The following is a 19,409-nucleotide window of genomic DNA, read 5'->3' on the forward strand; positions in this document are numbered from 1 at the left end:
TAAGTAACCTATACAAAAGGAAAAAAAAATTAAATTTGTCCTTGAAACATGATCAACGATACAAATATAATTGCGAGATAATGAAAAATTATGAAATTACCGTATTCTGAGTACTCTCCACCGAGAAATTACTTCATCTCGTCATTATTTTATTCACTCATTGAATAAAATCTATCTATATTAATTAATTTAATTACGTCATTGTTGGCCCATCACGAGAAAATTAAGGTTTTGATCATCGTCCAGCTCAAGATTTTAAGTTCAATCTATTTTTTTGTAACACGTTTACCAAATAACAATCAATAATGAAATATATACCATACATATGACTAAAAAGAGTCCATCCATCAGAAACAATGAAACATTCAGCAATACAGTAACACAAATAAAATTTATTCTTTATGCAATTTGTTTTTAGCATAATCACAAGCTGACTACAGATATAGTTCAAGACTTTCTACATTTTGTATCAAGTTAATATTTTTTGAATTCCACGCCAAACCTTTTACAGCTTTCTGCATTTTTCCCATATGCATTTAGCATAATCACAAGGAAGCAAGAGGAGTTTCATATGGGAAAAAAGATTTTTTTTTTTTTTAAAGCAGACTATTTGAAAAAGTAATGCACGGACAAATGTTTGGAAAAAAAAAAGAAGAAACCTTGAACGAGTATCTCCAGAAAGAGATGTTTGACAGCAGGCCTTGACGGCAGTGACGGATTGACATTAGAAAATAAGACGATTTGGGGAAAACAAATTAAAGTAGATAGATTAGGGAATTCTTACAAACAAATATTGTAGATGAATGTGTTTGCCGTCTATATTAACACTCCAATTGACAAAAAATCGAATATTAAAACGTTTGAGACTAATGTAGTGTTTGAAGAGCTTTTAAAAAACACTTCTAAGTTTTTTTTTTTTTAAAATAAAATTTCACATAATTTCAAAATTTTGTTAAGAAAAAGCTGAAAAATGTTTCGAAACTTTTTCAAACACTATCTAAATAAACTCATATAATTTATTTGAGATTGAACCAAAAATATCCTCAAACATTTAAAACTAAATCGAAAATTGTTCGGACATAAATTGAGACCCACGTATCTTGCGAGGCTCTGTATCAAATGAACGGTGATGCATGCACCATATAATCTCTTTTGGAGTAACCAATAGGCTTGAGTTGGAGATTTTGTTATTATAAAGTACCACGTTTCCAATTTCCATCATGAATCATTATTTATTTTCAAAACTAAAAAATAAAATATATCTTGGATCTGGATTGACGGTCAGGATTAGCTGCCAAGATATCATCGGATGAAAGATCTGAAAATATATTATATTATAAATGGTAAAATGTTCTGAAAAAGAAAAACCAGCAGTCTCTTCATTCATCCAGCACTTCTTCAATCAAACAATCCCAACTCCCAAGTTGAAGGGAAAGCTTTGTTTCTCTTCAAATCAACGATGGCTGCTTCTTTGTGTCTCCGTGCATTCATTTCCTGCCCAAAACAATCCAATTCTTGGATACCGCCGTACAAACCCATCATACCCATGAACGTTTCCGCGAGACCAAACTGCTTGAATTCAAGATTTGCCGTTAAATGTAGCGTCAGTGAGAATTTTGAAGGATCAGAAGCTGCGAATGCTGCGGTTTTAGAGAAACCCATATGGGAAAATTGGTTGGCTACAGCAGCAAGCTTGTATCCACTTTATGTGACTGTTGGAGGGCTCGTTGCTTGCTTCAAGCCATCCGTTTTTTCTTGGTTTGTGGGAAGAGCTCCAACTTCGTATAGCTTAACTCTTGGGTTTATTATGCTGGCTATGGGGATTACACTGGAGCTCAAAGATTTGGTCAATCTCTTCATGCAAAGGCCATTTTCCGTGAGTTTATCTTCTTTCGTTCAATCTATTTATATATAGCCCGTAATTCGATTTAAGGGGGTGAATTAAAAAATTATTTTAATCATATATTTACTCCATCTTTACGAAGAAAAATATACTTGATCATGCCAACCCACCACCCCTTTTGCATGTTATGGTTAGTGTTATGATCATGGTTGCAAGGAGCCTAATTGCCTGTCACTAGTCTCTAGTGAGTGAGTGCGTTTCTCATTTAGTTAGTTACACTCGGACTCGAGTTTGAGTTTGAGTTTGAGTTTGAGTTTGAGTTGCTAAAGTGGATTTTGTTCGTTATCGTTTTCAGGTTTAAGGGGTAGGACTGAAATTTGAGGGGTTGTTTTTCTAATGCTATCCATATTATTATTCTACCTTTAAAATAATAATAATACATTATGCATGTAACGAGTAATTTTATAAATTGAAGGGTATTTTTTAATAGACTCGAGCTCAATGATGTTTTAGATCTTGAATTTGAAGTGCTAGAAAACTTCCGATCGAACTCAAGTAGGATCAAATGCACCATAGTTCTGACTATTTGTAAGTCATGTAATTATTTGTGTCTTTGAGTTGGTGAAGTTAGAACAATTTTTGAGGCCTTGGTTTGACTAATAGTGGATCAGGACATGAAATGAAATGTATTGGTTGCACTATTGACATAGATTGCACGATGAATTGTGTGATTTTGAGCTTCAACAAGATTCTATTCTCTGGATAGCGTATGGGTCATTTGAAATGCAGGTCATCAAGAGTCCTCGAGTGTCATAAGTGTAATGCTAGAAGAGGACAATGTTTTGTATTAGACTTTATTATAGTGATTTATTCTCAATTTTTCTATGTGATTCAAAAATAAAGTTGCTCAAATCTCTTGTATGATAAAAAATATCAACACAAAATATGGATATTTCCAAATCGATTTGTATCGTGGGACTGTCTCTCAACATTTTTTATGTCGATTCTGCATTGGTTATCTTGGATTCCTTTAAAGCTGTTTTTACTGCTAGCATAAAGCAATATAACTGAATAAATAACCAAAAAAAATCATGCTATTCTAATTGTGATGCTGCTGATTAATGATTTTAAATTAGACTGTGTATCGTGGTTAAACCATGTGCAACTAATGAATCTAGCCTGCCAAAATTTTCATGTAGCTATTACTGGTTTATCAAATATCATGAGATCTATGTATCTCTTGTATCAGATACTTTACGGTTGCGCTGCTCAATACACCATTATGCCCGCTTTTGGATTCATAGTTAGCAAGATTTTGGGGCTTTCGGCTTCCCTTTCAGTAGGTTTGATTTTGCTTGGTAGTTGTCCAGGTGGTACAGCCTCCAACGTGGTAAGATCCTTTATAGTTCTTTTGCAATGCCCTTCCTGTTTACTAGTACTTTTCTCAAAACGGATTTATGTCTTATCTAGGAGAAAAGCAGAAGAATTTTTTTTATGTGACTCTGTTACTTATTTTTCTACTTTGCTAATTTTGGATAAAAATCATTTAAATCTTGATTTTACCATTATAAACTGTCCTTTTTTAGATAATAACTAGATTAAGGATTCTCAAAATGGACACCAATCGTGAAAATGGTTTCGCATAATTATTGTTGAAATAAATTTTTGCTAAGGTTTTTGAGTTAAGTAACATACAGTACTCACATGCTGTCGACCTTGGTGCATGGGATCAATTTTTATTTTCAGCATAGAATTTGTGCTTATTTTTCTTCGACCCTGGATATGAATATTCCTAGGCACTCATTTTCGGAAAACGAATAATCTACTTCTCAAGTGCAATTATATTATCGATACCTGATCAGAAAGTAATTGATAATTTCTTGTGATGTTTCAAAATACCGTTTGCTTGAACTTTCACTGTTGTTTATTTAACCAATATATCGATTTTCCTCCAATAATGGGATTTTTTTTATATTGATATGGCGCTGTGCATACTCTTAATTTTCTATGCATGGCTGCCACCTGTTAATTTTGTTCAAATTTTGACGAATTCTGATAAAAAAAATTTCCTCTAATAAAAAACAAAAAAATACCATTCATGATTTCATTCACTTCTCTGAAAATAGTTTTACAGGTAACTTTAATTGCTCGAGGAGATGTACCATTGTCTATAGTAATGACAGTTTGTACCACCCTTGGAGCAGTAATTCTTACACCACTTTTGACTAAGATTCTTGCTGGAGCCTACGTTCCAATCGATGCTTCTAAACTCTCCATCAGTACCTTACAGGTGAGATTACCATTTCCCACGATAAACTTTTCATTTTATTTTTCCATGTTATTTCAAATGATTTATGTTTTTTTTTTGTTTAGGTGGTGGTTGCTCCTGTTCTGCTAGGATCCTGGCTACAAAGCACATTTCCTCAAGCTGTGAAAATGGGGATTCCCTTTGCTCCTCTGCTAGCTGTCTTAGCATCCTCACTCCTTGCTTCCAGGTCTGAATTTTTGCCGTTATTTTATTGAAAACTCATTTCTGTGGATAGTTTCTATAGAACAAAGATGCTGCTATCGAGGATAATATTCATAGGATTAAATGGCTGCCGGTGAATCAAAATCGATAACTGTTAGTCTCGAATATTTTTAAACCATACAATAGTCCAAACACCATGTTTCAATTATTATGTTGCATTTATAATGGCAATTGTTGCTGGATCTATGTTTTCTCATCCTCTCTTCTAGAATTGCTTTCTGAATTGCTGCTTTGGTTTTTCAGCGTTTTCTCGGAAAATGTCGTTCGTCTGAAGTCTTCATTAATTGCTACATCGCTGCCATCTGATGCTTCTCTGTTGCTTCGTGTTCAAACAATACTCTCTAGTGAGTTGGGGGTTGTGGTACTCTCAGTACTATTGCTACATTTGGCAGGTTTCTTTGTGGGGTAAGATATTCTTTTCTTTCCTGTTGCTGCTTATCCCACATTAAATTTTTACTTCGCCACTTTGGTTTGATTGAATCGTTTGCTTGGTATGGTAAAAGAGATCCCAATTCCATTTCTTATTAAGTGGAAGTGACTGAGTGTTAAATTCATCCACACAATGAAAAATATATGAATCTTCGAGGTTCCTTTGCAGGTATTTAGCTGCTACTTTTAGTGGATTTAAGGAGCCACAACGGCGTGCCATTTCCATAGAAGTAAGATTTCTCAAATAAGCTAATTCTATATAACCAAAAGACAATGTTTCGACTATTATTCAGTTTAAAATATCTGCAGCAAACCTTTTATCATTAGCTGTTCGGGCATAGCTTGTACTGTTCACAAAAGATTTTGATCAGCACTTCTTGTGCTTACATGGATGAAAAATTCTGTTGGGATAATTTACTAATTTAGTCACTGCTCGTCGCAGGTTGGTATGCAAAATTCGTCGTTGGGAGTGGTTTTAGCGACGTCCCATTTTGCATCATCATTGGTCGCGTTACCTTCAGCTATGTCCGCTGTACTGATGAATATAATGGGCAGCAGTTTGGGTTATTTTTGGATGTACAATGATCCTTCTGATCCAAAGGAAGTGGCTCAAAAGTGACAAAGACATGGAGGCAAATTGTATAGCTTAAGGCCAAATTCTTTGTTGGAGAAGAAAAATAAAATTGAGAACAAAATTTTATAGATGTGTTTCCAGTTGAAGGGGATGATTGTTCTTCGTCGTTCTCGGTTTCGACCGCGCACCTTCGATCAGCAATGGATTCCAAATCTCCAGCCGGTGGTTGTATCATTTCTTATAGCTTCAATGGATTTGTTATGATATAAGATTTGAAATTATTAGCTTCAAATCCATCTATCAAGATACAACCTAAATATGAACTATTTTACGAAAATTAGAAATCGAATTGTAGGACAAAAAATAAATAAACAAGGAGAGAAGAGAGAAGAGATATCAAATTGTAACACTTCGCTTCTCAAGTATAGAAAGTTTTACAGAGTAAAAAAATATATTTTCAAATTGGTTATTTCATAAAATCGAAATAACCAGTATTTTGAAAATGATCAAGAAATCCTCTAACTTGTACGTAGGTAGGGCATTCCAAGAAATTCTCCAAAATTCAAGTAATTTTATTTTCGAAAATTATTAACTAATTTTTTTTGTTCTGGGAATAGACATGTCAAATTTCATTATTTCAAAATAAGTTATACACCTGTTGGTTGCCCAATCCCTTATATAAAATAGGTAGTTTCTTGAATTGACAAATTCTCAACCGCCAAATTATACGTAAAATTGACCAATTAGATACGGGATGTTATCTAAGATATGTAATTTGGATTGGTATTTTCCTAACCTGCATAAAAGGTAGATCCACCTAGTCTACTATGCTAACTGGTTTTGACATTTCTATCTCTTTACCATCAAATATTATCAGTTCCATGAAGTGAAAGAATCTCAAGTCATTGTTATCACATACCACATTATGAGGACTAGAAAAGTGTTGCAAAAAACCTCTTCTAAGAATCTAGGGCAAACACGGAGGTTGTGTTTGGTTAAAAGGATTTGAACTTGAGGGAATATCTAAAATATCTTGGCAAAATAACTTGTACGTTGTGGTTTGAACTATTATTATGGATTTGAAATGTTTAATTTCAAATTCATTTGGGGTACGTTTGAAGTTGGAGATAAGATAATAATATAGAGATAAGTAATATATTATAATAAAAAATAAATAAGAAATGATAATTAATATAAGATTTGATTTGATTGATAGATTATAGTTTGTTTGATTTGATTGATTATATATTATATGAAAATAGTAAATTACTATTTTATCATTTTAATAATTAATAAAAATATGAATAATATTATTTATAAAGGGTAATATAGTAATTTAAATTCAATAATTTGATTGATGTAAGATAAATAATTTATGATTTGATTGATGTGAGATAAATAATTGAAAGATGGATAAATAATATGAAAAAAAAAACGTAAGATAGATAAGATAATTTATATGCCGATTAGTTATACACAACTTCAAACACACCCTTGGAGTTATATAATATGATTGGACAAAACTACCATTTGACATTTCTATCTTCTTCTTTTTTAAACACGATAGTTCTTTTGATATATGACGACAATATACAAACTATTACTCAATTTTGATATGTTTTTATACATCTGTACTGTTTTTACTATTTATAAAGCACGAGCTCATTAACTCCAAAAAAAAAAAAAAAAAAAAGCACAAGCACAAGCTTATTATGATAAAAAAATTTCTTCAATTTTTATAGTTATAAAAATTGTAAAGCACAAACTCAATTATTACGTCTCATCTGATTTTCCAATTTTGAAGATGCATCATGCATATGTTTGTTTAGGGTTTCTGTGGTACTAATTGGGGAAAAAATTTTCTAATATTGTTGTTTGGAATATTTATTTATGTTTGAGTTCTACCATAATTGGGAAAAGTATTACTAATATTTTTGTTTGGGTTTAGTCTCATTGTTCACTAAATGTTTGACACAATTTGATTTGTTTGTGATTTAATTACTATATCTTTTCTGTTTAGACTTTAGATGTATCATTTTTAAAACAAGATTTTCTTTTCAAAAAATAAATCATTCATTAATGTATTATATAAAATGGTGAACAAATTTATTAACTAAAATGTTTTAATATTCTGAACAATATTTTTAAACCAGTGATATTGTTATGGTAATTTGTTATTGGTAGAACTTTGGAATTATTTTTTTAGTTGTACATTGCGTATATAATTAAACTCTTTTAGTTATGGAACAAAAACCTAAAATTTTATTTTATGCTCACCTAATTTTTTTTAAAAATGTCTAAAATTGAAATTACATTTTTTTACGGGAAAAATTTGTAATTTTATTGAATAAAATCGTCCATTACAAGTCTACTAACTAAGAAGAAAAATCGCCATTCACCCATATAAATGATGAATGGGAAGAAAAAACAAAACGAAGTTGTGTGTCACTCTATTGAAATGGAAAAATTGAAATGACATTTAATGTGACGTATAAGATCCCGTAATAGTATTTATTGCAAGGCATAAGATTACATAATTAGTAAATATTATTATGCAAAATTCTGAATTTTTACGAATTATTTAGCTTTTCTTTGTGTTTGTTTGGTCAATCCAAAGATTTGCAGTCTTGAATTTTATATGCTTCAAATGAATATTAATAATACATAACTGCTCACACATTACGACTTTTTTCAAAATATTCAAAGTGAATTCTATTTAACCATATAATATCATCTCCCAAAATATATTTAATTTTCATTTAAAACGTGCTAAAAATAATCCCAGGATTCGGCCGTGGCATCCAAGTTTTTTCTTCTTTACTTTTTTTTTAAAAAAAAAATATATATATATATATATATATTTATTTATTTATATATAATAAGATAAGATATGATATTTTGAGGGAATGGTACAAGGCACGATTACAGTACCCCGACAACAACAAAAGGAAATTAACTTTAAGATCGTATACGTCTAATAAATTTTATATATAGTCCCATATTTTCAACTTCTTTCAAAGAAACCAGAATTTCAAACAAATCACATGGCAAATCCATTGGCGTTTTTCTTAGTTGCTACTGTGTTCTTCGCCATCGTCTCCGGTAAAGACCTTCATGTACTCTATAATTCATAAAAACTCGTAGCAAACAGTTTTTCATGGATCAATTTTATTATACATATCTCATGTTCAACACAAAATATTATTTTTAATTGTAAATATGGGCTGAGTGAACTCGTCTCAACCATATAGATCTATAAGACCGTATATTATAGCGATCCCGGGATAGTCAACGAGAGAAAAAAACGTTATAAAATTAATGGTGTGTGTGTATGTTTTTTAGGTTGTTTGGGTGGAGAATGTAGAGTGGATCTGCAGTATGATGAATGCGTGATGAAGGGGTGCGATGATACTTGCAACACATACACAGTCCACTCTGGTTTGCTGATTTCCGCTCAATGTATCAAAGCTCAGCATCACACCGATGTCTATTTCTGTAGGTGTTTGATCAAATGCCCTAATAATTAGTTCTCAGGTTTACCACATTTCGTGTATGGGTTGGCTCGTCTTGTATGTTTGATGCTTTCATATAAGCTTATATATATATTACAATAATCTTATTACGTTCTCGGGTTTTTTTTTTTCCTATTTTTTTTAAAATTTTAATTGAGATAACTGCATATACTACCTCTTTGAAATCATGAGATTGCTGAAAATCTCCTATACTATTAACCGCCCTTGTGTTTTGATGAGCTTAAATATCCCTGAAAACACGTACAGACAAAGAGTTACGTGATCAAAATTTGAAACATGGGGAGATATATGCTCAAGATTAAAAAAATACATGAAGCTAATAAATCATTCTTTTTTCATAAGAGATTTTTAGTAATCTCAGTATTTCACAAAAATAGTGTATGCATAATGCAATTGCCCTTTTAAAATTCGAGAAGACCCTTAAAAGGAAAGGGACGGTCAAATAATTTTTGTGGATGATGGTTACGTTACTTAAAACTTAAAAGACGACTACTCTTAATGTTGGATTAATTATTATGTTTCTATTGTAGTATTTTTACATTGTTTGAAAATCATTGTAATGTAAAATTTAAAAGATTGAGGATTGACAACTTATTTGGTTGGGGGTAAAGGATTGAGGGTTGCTTTTTATAGTTTTACTAAAAAAGAAAACAAAAAACATTACGATAACTGAGCAACAAGATAAAATTTTGAAAGAAAAAGGAGGACAAATTTGAAATTTTACGAAGCTATAAGACCATCTCCAATCCATTACGCTATCTTGGTGTAACACTAACTCCAAGATAGTGTACTTCCTACACCAAATACAAAAATCATCTCCAACTCATTCACACTAAACTCTACACTAAAAAGAATATTTTCGAAATATTTTCTATTATTTTATTTACAACAACTAATTTATTCCACCAAATATTTTTAACATAATAATTAAATATCATTAATATCTAAATAATAATTTCTACATAAATACTCATTAGAAATATTAACGAATTAAAAAATTTAACTAAATATATTTTAATAATTATTAAAATATTTAATTTTATTTATTTTAATATTTAAACTTAGTATTTATTTTATGATTTTTAATTTTATTTTAAATCATTAAACTTCATTAGTAATTACAATCACACATAAAAATAATCTGAAGATAACATATTGGAATACAAAAAATATTAAAATGATGCTCACAAAATAGAAACTAAACACAAATAAGTAAGTTTTAATTAACCGAATTACTATATAAATCTAATAAATGGTCGATTAGTGCATCTCGTAGTGCGAAGTGAGCCTCTCTATCCCTTAATTTTTTTTACCGAGCAAGATATTCTTGAAATCTTATATTTTGATCTGTAACCACTTCCACATTCGGAGTCGGTGCTTCCATCGCATCTTGTATTGGTGTATCCAAGTCACGCTCATCCTCGATGATCATGTTGTGCATTATAATACAAGCAATCATTATATCATGCAACTGTTTCTTCTGCCAAACACGTGCCGGAGATGCTACAATTGCAAATCGTGATTGAAGTACTCCAAATGCGCGTTCGACGTCTTTTCTACACGATTCCTGTTTCATTGCAATTTTTTTTTTTGGGACCACGTGGATCATGAATAGTTTGTACAAGAGTTGACCATTTAGGATATATATCATCCGCTAAGTAATATCCTTGATGATACTCTTTTCCCCCAATAAAGTAGTTTGCCGGAGAAGCGATGCCTTGTGCAAGATTTGAAAATAGATTGGATGCCTCGAGAACATTAATGTCATTGTTAGACCCCGGCATACCAAAAAATGCATGCCATATCCATAGATCATAATCAGCAACTGCTTCTAAAATAATGGTCGGAGAACCACTAAGGCCCGCATATTATCCTGCCCATGCTGTTGGACAATTTTTCCATCTCCAATGCATACAATCTAAGCTTCCTAACATTCCAGGAAATCCACGTTTTTCACCAATACACAGTAGTCTATCAATATCAGTGGGGGTAGGTGACCTTAGATATCGCTCTGCAAACACCTCTACAATATCTCGAGAAAAACGTTGAAGACATTGAATTGTAGTTGATTCTCCTATCTTAATATATTCATCAGCATTGCCAACATCCGCATTGCAGCTGTAATTTTTTGATTAGTAGAGAGTCTAATTGGACCAAGACTATCTACCCGTTGTGTGAAATAGCGATCGTGATTCTTCACAGCATCAGCAATACGAGAGAAAAGGCCCCGTGACATTCGAAAACGTCTTCGAAACATTACTTCATTGTATCTTGGATTCTCAACGAAATAATCGTTGAATAGGTTACGATCAGCCATTTTTCTATCACGTCAAATTACGATATGCCCTGGAATCGACCCTCCATGTTTCACTTCAGATTCATATTGCTCAGCATATGAAGCTGCTAAAATTGTGTTATTGGTGGCTAGGCTCCCTAATAAATTTTATGTTTCATGAATGGACTCAAAGTGATCTTGCATATGTGAATCAAATTTATCAGATGAGATGGATGATGCTGAATGAAAAAAATGAAAATTTTGAAAATTCATATTGTATATTGATAGTTGGAAATTGGTACGTATGACATCCAACTCATCATATGATTTACATATATAGCAAAACTAAAGCTATTAACATTATCTACATCAATAATCCAATCCAATTTATACACTATCAGATTAGATTTTATTTAATCGAAACTGTGTGATCTTTATCTTACATCCAATAAATTATTTACATTGTCAGAGTACATTGAAGTTGTCAATGTTGCGTGGGTACCAATGCCACAATAATGTCTTTCCATTTGTTTATATACATAAAAATATTTTTTTAATGTATGCTTTATATTATAATATTATTAAAAATTTATAATATAATTATTTAATATTATATAATAATGTACACAACAATACGTGTAGCAATAAATTTATAATATAATTATATATAAATTAAAAAAAATTATTTATTTATATATTTTTATCCTATATCCAAAAAATCTGATCATATATATTAACTGTCGGATTAGATTTCATGTAGATAGAAACCATAGGATCTTTATCTTATATTTTGAAAATCTGATCTGATTTATACACCGTCTGATTAGATTACATTCAATCACAATCATCAACTTCATATCATCTAGATTCAATAAATTCATACGAACTAATTTATTTTCGAATCACCATTTTCAATTCTTATCTCCCAACATATTTTACTTTCAATGGCTACGAATGCACGATCTGCTTCTTATTCATTTCAAGAAGATATACACCTTTGTCATGTTTATCTTGACATTTCTCAAGATCCTATCATAGGCATAAACCAATCGCGAAATCAATTATGGGATCGTGTCGAGCAAAGCTACAACAATTCCAGAGCACCCGACATTACAGAAGTTCGTAACAAAAGATCTGTGTAATCTCGTATGGGGTTAATATTGTCGGTAATTAGTAAATTAAGAGCCTGCATCCAACAAGTTGAACTACTCCATCCAAGCGGTGCTTCAGAAATGGATATTGTGAGTTTTGTGTCATAACATTTCTACACTTATTTATTACTATAATTACTTTATTATATTTATCTTTACTTTAATTTTACGTACAAATTATCCGTGCAAAACAGTTAATGAAACAGGATGCTAATTTCAAGAAAGGTTTTAAGTTTAATCATGTATGGACTATTATGAAAGATATGGAGAAATTTACAGCTTCACCTATCCCGTCACGTACACCAATTCAAAGAGGTATTGAATTTTTTGAATCTCCACAATCAGACACACAAGCAACAGATTCTCCCAAATCAGCGTCCCCTGGATTATCACCATTTCAGATTAACTTAAGTGATGAAAATAGTGGTGGTAGTTCATCACAGCGACCACTTGGAGTGAAAAAATCCAAATTGAAAAGAAAAAAGATGAATATATGTCACAAACAATTGAATCAATGAAATTAGGACAAGAAATTTTTTTTTGAGATTATCCAACATGAAAATACTTATCGTGAACAAAACAATGAATTACAACTGAAACGGATGCAGCAAACTGAACGAAAATTGGAACAAAATGAAACAAAAATAGAACAAAATCGACAAATGTTGGATCCTGACCCGGTTTCAAGAAGAAAACAAAATTTTAGTAATAGATCTCAACTCTATTCAAGATCGATCTTTGCGTGAAAACTTTCGGGCCGAACAATCAAGAATTTTGAATGAGAGGGAAGAAAGGAAACGTGCACGTGATAGTCTCAACTATGGAAAATATTTTGAAGACATTGGAAGATCCGGATCCAGCTTACCGCCTTTTTAAAGTTTCATTAATGATTGTCATCCAATGTATTTTGTTTTATTGTAGTGTGATTTTTAATAATTTGTTGTTTATTATCTTGTTTAAGTTTATGTTGTATCGTTATCTTTGATTTTAAGTGTTGGTTAGTTTATTTTATTTTATATTGTATTGTATTGTGATTTTCGAAAATTTAATGTTTTGTTATGTTTGTTTATTTCATTTTGCATCATTATCTTTGATTTTCAATAAATTTAGTGTTTGTAATCTTTTTTTCTCTCAAAATTGTATTTTTATATTCGATGTTAATTAATTAAATTAAAGTTACATAATTTAGTGAATTAAAATTATTATTAAAATTCATTACACATAAAAAATAATATTAAAAACAATTACATATAACATTCGTAATTATGAAATTAAAATTTTATTATTTTATTCAACTAATAATATAATTCACGTCTTAAATTTACTTATTTATTACCAAATAAATTTTTTTATCTAATTTATTTCATAAAATATTTATAAATACAATAATTTATATATTTATTAATTAATATTGTATTATAAAAAGAATAATTAAGTAAGGTGGTTATCTATTAAACATTTTTTTATTTAAAAAAAATAATTATATATTTATTAAAAATATGATAAGATTATTCAAATTTTAAATCAAAATATCTTATAATTCATAATTACAACAAATAAATTGTAATGATAAAAACATAGAAATAAAAAAAGGTATAAAATAAAAGAAAAACAAATCAGATTATTTTTTTTAAAAAAAAAAAAAAAAAAGCCTACGCTAACCTAGCGCTAAAAATAGCGCTAGGTTGGAGAAGAAACCCATTACGCTAAAATAGTGTTGGATTAGAGGTGCTCTAACGAACATACAAGTCCGATGCCATAGTAGTAACAAAATTAATGGATTGGGCTTAAATAGAAGGATTTGAAATTTATAGATTTTGATTGTATTTTAAATATTTTATATACTTTTTGACGCAAAATTTGTAGTTCTATTACATATTACATTATAAATGGTTTAATATTTTTTAAATATCCATATTTTTCTATCTATAACATTTATTTTATAAAATTAAATTATGTTTAAAAACAATCAAATTATTTTTTTTGGGGAAAAAAAATCCGAAGTCGTAAATTGATCATTCAAACCAATCTGAACCGAACCGAAATCTAAACCGAACCGAAATCTAGGTTTGCTTTGCAATTTTGAAAAACCGATAGTATCGATTTAATTCAAAATTTGATTAAAAACCGAAGCATCCGCATTTCAAAATATCCCTAATTGCTAGTATATTTTAAAATGGATTCAATTGAATTCTCCGAAGCGCCTGCCCAAATAAAATTGTGCCCCCTCTCCCTCTGCCGTTACTTACAATTCCCTCTTTGTCTTTTCTCAAACACATCATTCGACATTTTATTTATTTATTTATTTATTTTGACAACATCATTCGACATTTATTAGTACTTCTTCATTGTATTTTTCTCTCTCACATGCAAGACATGTCTTGCAATACTGATATCGCGAGGGATTTTATAAGTAAAGTTGACAACTATGGTGTGCAAAATAGTCACAAACTTTATCAATCAAGCTCCTCGTCCGAAACCGATACGAATCACGTTGAAGAAGACTCGAGACCCTTGGATCTTTTTCGAAGAAACCATCTCCATGAAGTAAAACATCTCATCCAAAAATCGCACGGTGGAAGATCAAGAAAATATCGAGAGGGGTCGACGTTTTTTACGTTGTCCCCCGCATTTCACAACGCATGGTCTCGGCCAGCTTCAATTCTCGAGCAAAAGCTTCTTCCCAGTATAAAGTAAGTATACGAGTTTGCACAATGAGAAATTATTTATTTCTAGATGTCTTTGATTCATCTGACAATAAAATCTTAAGTTTGAGACGAGACCTAAGATCGGTAATTCCCAATAAATGGCTTTAAGGGCCCAAACTACGAGTCTACCATCATCTTCACACAACAAATGATTTTAAAGTTTAGTTTTAGTGTTTTTTTTATAAAAATAATTTAGTACAATTAGTCAATTACTAATGTGGATTATGAGAGATTAATAATTTTCAATGTCACGTCAGCCTTTCGATGTAATGTCAGCACTTTTTGGTGTAACATCATTAATTCAACCAAAACAATCAGAAATTAAAATTTAATACACCAAAACCAAACTTTAAAAAACTTAATGGATATAAACCCAAACTTGAACAAGTTGACGAAAAAAACACGATTTTTCCTATGTATATTATATATATGTATATCTCCATGTGAAATATGAAGAAGTTAAAGTGCTTAATATTAGGTGTGATGTCAATGCAAATCTTTTCCCATCACTTGACAAATCTGAAGGAGCACAACTGACGATCTTTTACCAAGGGACTGTCAATGTGTTTGATAATGTCTCCGTTGATGAGGTAACATTAATCACAAATACACGTGCTCATGCTCACATATATAAATATATACATACATAAATACACACGCATATATTGTATTAAATATGCAACAAGATATTATATTTTTTATAGAGAACTTGCTTTTTTCATCGTTTATGTTTGATTTTTGGAATTTTTTATATTATCAAAATTGATTTTTAGACATTATCTTTTATATTTTTAGTGATTTTAGTCATTTGTTTTACAATATTATAGTCTTTTTTTTTAATGACAACGCTTACGAGCACTTTACCTATTATAACCATGTTGGCGACATGTGGGAAAATATGATAATTGCAAAAAATAATAATAATAATATTAAAAAAAACGAACTAAAACTGAAATTTCGTGCAGGTTTTTTAACTACTCAAAAACCTGATGTATAAAACTGAATTGTTTTGGCTCGTTTTAGGCAAAGGCAATAATGGTGTTGGCTGGTGAAAGCTCCGTATCGGCTCATGTGGTTAAAAATGAAGCTGGGATCAATTTGCCAAAGACAATCCAACCATCTTTTTCCATTTTACAATCAAGTAATACCTATTTTCCATATCATTTTTAATTTCGATGAAAATATCGATCACCAAAATCTTTATCTTTATGTCCATATTGTATCCTTGATCGACGATGTGTGTAACATTTAGAGTCAGTGTTTAAAAAGTGATAAGCGGTAGGCGAGCAGCTACCCACCACTTAATATCTACACACTTAGACGACCATGTAGGCGGTTTTTTTTAGCCTAAATATCTATCTTTTTGTTCATATTTCTCCAATAAGTCATCTGTGGTGAATTCAAAATGACATGTTTCTTCTCTTCATTCGATAGAACTTGATGACTAAATTTACCGAATAATCTTTAAAAATATTTTAAAATAAAAAAAAATTATATTAATTTAGGCGACCTAAGTGAATTTTGAGCCATCTAGCCAACCGATTAATGTATCAACGCTTCTCTAAAATTCGGGATTATAAACAATCGCCTAGCACTTGGGCAGTTCTAGACGGCAATTTTTAGAACACTATTTTGAACTAATGGTTGTTTCGTAATTCTTCGATTTTTAAAGTAACATTAAGGTTAACGATGTGCTGAAGTGAGAAGAAACTGTAGGAAAAATTAATTTGATTTGTGGTAAAGCATATTAACTTAAAATGCAATTTATGTGGTTATATTCAGAACTTCCAATTGCTACAAGGCACTCGTTGAGGGTATTCTTTGACAGACGCCGAGACAGGTGCAGTGAAATTAACTTACCTTTTCTAGTTTTCTCAACATTCTATCTATAAAGAGGAAAATGATTTTTTTTTATTCCATTAACTTGTCTATTTTTTTAGTTTTGGTTCATTAATTTTTCAAATTTTGGTTTTGGTGCATTAACTTTTAATTTTCAGTTATTTTGGTTCAATTACTGACATGGCAGCTTGACATGACATTTTTCGATCTCAGACTCTCACGTTAATATTTTCCGATGTCATATCATTCGTTGGACCAAAATAACGATACCAAAACCAAACTTTAAAAAGTTTGGACCAAAACAAAAAAAAAATGGACAATTAATGGTAAAAAAAAAAAACTATTTTCCCATCAAAAAATTGCTGCTCACTTGTATTTTTTGAATTATTCACAAATATAACTGGAATCTACAAAAATTTTACTGAATTTTGCAGGACGAAGTCAAAAATAGGTAATGGTCCTTCCTCTCCTGAACCACACAAGGATGATTAATTGTCAAGTGACAATTTTTACAAATATTCACGATATATAGTATATTATTCAAGGTTTACTTACCTTGTATTCGATTTTTACACGAACATAATATCATTTGATCGTTGTACAACTGTATTGACACAGTATTCGTGGCACAAATGTTTGTGTATGCATCAAATTAAATATAATATTTTTAAGAGATTTTTATATAACTTTAAAAAATCGATAGCATTATTTTGCAAGACTTTGATATAATTAAAAAAATATATGTACAACTTTAGTGGCACTATAAAGTGAACAAACAAATAAGAAACTGGGGCAAACACTTCAAAATCCAAATGGTGTTACCTTCACACAACCTATATGGTGTTCTGCTATCACAAGATGAGGCATATTAACTTACTTTGGGCATGAATCACACACATTCCCGTGCAGTCGCGGCCGCCTATGGACAACAATCTATCATCAGCTATAACTTTTTAATACAGTGTCCGAAACTTGATCCTACAGCTTGTATCAGACATCACCATTTCCCACCATCAATATAGCTTGTATCAGACATCACCATTTCCCACCATCAATATATCATCCTCCTAATCGATATCGTTGTCACTTATGGTATATCTGTTCTGGTCGTCTTTCTTTTTGCCTCTTGTCGAAGAAGAAGAAGTCGATCCTTTTCTATGTTGAAGGACTCGAATTCTAGGTTTACCCCTTCTCAAAACCAGATTCATGAGACTGATGTACTTATTTCTCATCAGCATCAATGGGTGCATTCCAACTAACATACTCTTCCTGTATTCCTCTCTCAAAACCACAGTCTGTGTCTTTATCTTATTTGAAACATAAAAGATCCCTGGAAAATGCACCAACGCCCTCTTTAACCGCGGTCGGCCGAACCCCAAAAAGTCTCCCAAACGAAAGACATTCTCTCTTTCTGTTTTCTTGGACACCAGCAAACTCAGCAGCTCATGGATCACCGCCACCGCCCACTTCTCCGCCTGATCGCTATTCGGAATCAAATGGAACGCATTTTCATATGGTGAAATGTAAGGTAACTTGTGCCATTCATCCAACCATTCCACCACCTTCTTCTCCAAATCAAATCCTCTTGGTAAATTCATCGAAAACTTAGTCCTCGTACCCGTTTCACCATTCTCTTTGGCTCTCTTCTCCACCACAGAAACAGCCAAATCATCCCTCCAAGAGACCAGTTCTAATCCAAGTACAACACTACCACTCGAATCCCGAAATCCCATATTGCAAAGGCTAAAATAGTCAGGAAATTCCAGCAACAGCGTCGACAAATAATCATGGGGTAATCCCAAATCGTATTTAAACATATCGATCAAATAAAGAGGAAGCTTTCCAGCCCTCGCGATCATCAGAAGCCTGACCAGCCTTTCTGCTACGTCTTTACGATAACGAGGCGCATCAAGTATCAAGATTTCGTCCTGGTGAAGGGAGAGCAATCTGGGGGTGAGTTTAACATGTGGGAGGGAGTTGGGTTTGTGAGGGGGGAGAAATATTTTGAAAATTAATGGGTATTTGAGGAAGAATGTCCTAGCGGTGGTGGGGATTTGTAGGTGGGGCTTCAAAGGTGAAACAGAGGAGATTGGCAGAGTTTGGGAAGGGTGGGAGAGGATGAGATCTTTGAGTGAAAGCAAGGGTTTCAGATTTTTCTCTCTCTCAACGGCGGTGTCGAGGTAAGGATCCCGGACCCATTTGATTCTCGCGTTAACGAAGGTGCGGATGTGACGGTGGCGGCGGCGGAGGAAGAGGAGGTGGCCGCGGCCAGCATTTTGGAGTCGAAGCATTTGTGTTTGAAAGAGCACTCAACTCAACTGCCACAACGGTAACGGTACGAGGCAAGGTCAAGCCAACGTTTTATTCAAAGAGCACAATAATTGAAATTTTCTTTTAATATTTTTGATATAAAAATTGAGGTTTTGTTTTGATAAATATTTTTAGTATATTATAAGTGAAAAAAATTTAAATTAATTATTTGAAATAATTTTTTTGGTAAAATATTTTTTAAAAATGTATTTTTCAA

At 31.6% G+C, this 19,409-nt stretch overlaps 2 protein-coding genes and 1 pseudogene across 2 annotated transcripts; 1 reads left to right on the forward strand and 2 right to left on the reverse strand.

Moving 5' to 3' along the window:
• The first annotated feature begins 1,383 nt into the window (after nucleotides 1-1,383).
• On the forward strand, nucleotides 1,384-5,674 carry LOC140866320 (probable sodium/metabolite cotransporter BASS2, chloroplastic). Its single transcript, XM_073271293.1, has 7 exons — nucleotides 1,384-1,876; nucleotides 3,093-3,233; nucleotides 3,978-4,133; nucleotides 4,217-4,338; nucleotides 4,617-4,778; nucleotides 4,972-5,032; nucleotides 5,245-5,674. Exons 1-7 carry the CDS (start codon nucleotides 1,460-1,462, stop codon nucleotides 5,419-5,421), a joined length of 1,236 nt encoding a protein of 411 aa, XP_073127394.1. The 5' UTR covers nucleotides 1,384-1,459; the 3' UTR covers nucleotides 5,422-5,674.
• Nucleotides 5,675-10,218: 4,544 nt separating this feature from the next.
• LOC140860568 (uncharacterized) lies at nucleotides 10,219-14,624 on the reverse strand (annotated as a pseudogene).
• A 3,013-nt stretch (nucleotides 14,625-17,637) lies between these two features.
• Nucleotides 17,638-19,200, reverse strand: LOC140866812 (protein WHAT'S THIS FACTOR 9, mitochondrial-like). Its single transcript, XM_073271865.1, has one exon. The coding sequence runs from the start codon at nucleotides 19,171-19,173 to the stop codon at nucleotides 17,950-17,952; it is 1,224 nt and encodes a 407-aa protein (XP_073127966.1). The 5' UTR covers nucleotides 19,174-19,200; the 3' UTR covers nucleotides 17,638-17,949.
• Nucleotides 19,201-19,409: the final 209 nt, after the last annotated feature.

This window comes from Henckelia pumila, chromosome 4 (assembly GCF_033568475.1).
Source record: "Henckelia pumila isolate YLH828 chromosome 4, ASM3356847v2, whole genome shotgun sequence".
Classification (NCBI taxonomy): Eukaryota; Viridiplantae; Streptophyta; class Magnoliopsida; order Lamiales; family Gesneriaceae; genus Henckelia; species Henckelia pumila.

Coding starts and splice junctions, on each gene's coding strand:
- LOC140866320 (XM_073271293.1), top strand. CDS start 1,460: ATGGCTGCTTCTTTGTGTCTCCGTGCATTCATTTCCTGCCCAAAACAA. Junction 3,234..3,977: donor GTGGTACAGCCTCCAACGTG/GTAAGATCCTTT, acceptor ATAGTTTTACAG/GTAACTTTAATTGCTCGAGG. Junction 4,779..4,971: donor TTGGCAGGTTTCTTTGTGGG/GTAAGATATTCT, acceptor GTTCCTTTGCAG/GTATTTAGCTGCTACTTTTA.
- LOC140866812 (XM_073271865.1), bottom strand. CDS start 19,173: ATGCTTCGACTCCAAAATGCTGGCCGCGGCCACCTCCTCTTCCTCCGC.